This window comes from Crocuta crocuta, unplaced genomic scaffold (genome assembly GCF_008692635.1).
Source record: "Crocuta crocuta isolate KB4526 unplaced genomic scaffold, BGI_CrCroc_1.0 scaffold323, whole genome shotgun sequence".
NCBI classification, from domain to species: Eukaryota; Metazoa; Chordata; class Mammalia; order Carnivora; family Hyaenidae; genus Crocuta; species Crocuta crocuta.
Window position 1 is genome coordinate 1,005,480 of NW_027536465.1, and position 2,423 is coordinate 1,007,902.

At 40.7% G+C, this 2,423-nt stretch overlaps 1 protein-coding gene across 1 annotated transcript; it reads right to left on the reverse strand.

Annotated features, from left to right (window-relative positions):
- Positions 1-406: 406 nt before the first annotated feature.
- On the reverse strand, positions 407-1,351 carry LOC144218803 (olfactory receptor 5B3-like). Its single transcript, XM_077748772.1, is given in 1 exon segment — positions 407-1,351. A coding segment is annotated over 1 exon segment (945 nt).
- Positions 1,352-2,423: the final 1,072 nt, after the last annotated feature.

The window sequence follows — 2,423 nt, forward strand, 5'->3', positions numbered from 1 at the left end:
CATCAAGCAAATGATGAAACAAAGAAAAGAAGCGGCAAAAAAGCAGACTCTTAAATATAGGGAGCTGATGGTTGCCAGGAGAGGAGGTAGATGGGAGGATGGATGGCAGGGATACAGGAGATTAAGAGGTTAATCTTCCAGTTACAAAATAAATAAGTCATGGAAATGAAAACTACAGCCCTAGGGAATATAGTCAATAAGATGGTAATGTTGTTTGGTGACAGATGGTGGCTACAATTATTGTGATGAACATTAGGTAGTGTATAATTGTTGAATCATGTTGTACACCAGCACTAATACAACATTATGTTAATTATGCTTTGGTTTCAAAAAATGTGAATCATTGCCTATTGGAAATCTGAGAAGTAAAACACAGGTCACTGTGGGTCTTGTGGGTCTTATAACTCTAAGAGGCAAAGCTTAGAGACAATTTGGCCTTCTCAATCACCTTCTTGAATGCATTTTTAACCTCTTTGTTCCCTAGGCTATACACCAGGGGGTTCAGCATGGGAATGACCATAGTGTAGAAAACGGATGCAATTTTGTCTGAGTCCATGGAATGGCTGGAGCTGGGCTGGGGGTATATGAAGATGACTGTCCCATAGAAGATGGAGACTGTAGTGAGGTGGGAGGTGCAGGTGGATAAAGTCTTCTGATATCCCTCAGCTGAGCGCATCTTCAGGATGGTGATAAATATGAACAGATAGGAAATCAAGATAATGAGAAGAGCTAAAAGAATATTGAAACTTGCTACCACAACAAGAACCAGCTCACTGACATGTCTGTCAGAACAAGACAGAGCCATGACCACTGGAACGTCACAGAAAAAGTGATGGACCAGATTGGACCTGCAGAGTAAGAAACTGAATGTGTCCCGAATGTGGATGGAGGCATTCAGGAAACCACAAAATTAGGAGCCTATGGCAAGATGTATACACACACTGGTTGCCATTATGGTGGTGTAATGTACAGGTTTACACACAGCTGTGTACTTGTCACAGGCCACTGAAGCCAAAGGTAAGTTTTCCACAGTGGGAAAGGCTACAAAAAAGAACATCTGAGCAGCACATGCATTACAGGAGATGAACTTGTCTCCGTTGAGTAATCCAGCCATAACTTTGGGAGTGACAGCTGTAGAGTAACAAAAGTCCACCAGAGACAGGTTACTGAGGAAAAAGTCCATGGGAGTGTGGAGATGGGAGTCCAAGAGAATCAGCACCATCATCCCCAGGTTTCTGACAACATTGATGAGGTAGATGAGGGTGAACATGACAAAGAGGGGGATCTGCAGCTCTGGGGCATTGGTTAGTCCCAGCAGGATGAATTCAGTCACTTCTGTGTTGTTCTCCATGAATATTGCTTGGGACTCAAAGGATGCCCTGTAGTGATGAAAAATAAAGGAACAGAGTGAAAAACAAAAAGACAATTTAAGCATATTTGAGACTGGTACCTGGAAAGAGGGAAAGAAAGAAAAAAAAAAAGGAAGGATGGAAGAAAGGAAGGAAGGTAGGTAGGAAGGAAGAAAGGAAGGAAAGAAGAAAGGGAGAAACAAAAAAGAAAAAGGAAGATGATAAATAGATATGCGTTTTCATTATAGCAATAATTCTTTTTTTAAGTTTATTTAATTTTGAAAGAGAGTGAGAGTGGGGGAGGGGCAGAAAGAGAGAAGGGGAGAGAGAAAGAATCCCAAGCAGGCTCCACACTGTCAGCACAGGGTTCTGTCTTGAACCCATGAACTGTGAGATTATGACCTGGCCCAAAATCAAGAGTCAGAAGCTTAACTGACTGAGCCACCCAGGAGCCCCTGTAGCAGTAAATATTACTTCAAAATGATTCAGATCTCCATGATGAGCTTGACAACAAAACTTAATTAATGAATTACCTATATAGTTACACATTGCTCAAACAGAAGGATCTTTGTGGATCTTCTTCCACCTTCTAAATTTTGTAAATTTGTAAACTGAAATGTGGGAAAAGGAATTTCCTGATTTGGGATCAAATATATCTGTCATTTCAGTTCCACAAGCTTGTAAATATTGGCACTTCTATGTTGTTCATGTGCCAAGAACTGCCCTACTATGTGTGTATTCGTATATTTTTCTCAATAACTCCATGAGATTGACTACTTATGACCCCCATTTAACTTGTGAGGCATAGTGATTGAAAAATACATTTAGTTTATAAAATTGTTACTGCCAAAGCCAAGGAAGGAAGGATTCAGTCCTCTTGTTCTAACTTTTTAAAAATTGCACTTAATTTACACATACTCAGTAACTTCATTGTTCCAAACTCAGTGTTTGAGGCTTTCTTTCTACTTAAGTAACCAAGACATATAAGCATAGTGGATGTGGTGAGGTATTGGAGCAGCGGGGTGTGTACAACCGGCAGAGGCAATTCTGAGTGTCAGTGTAGAGCTTGGGGTC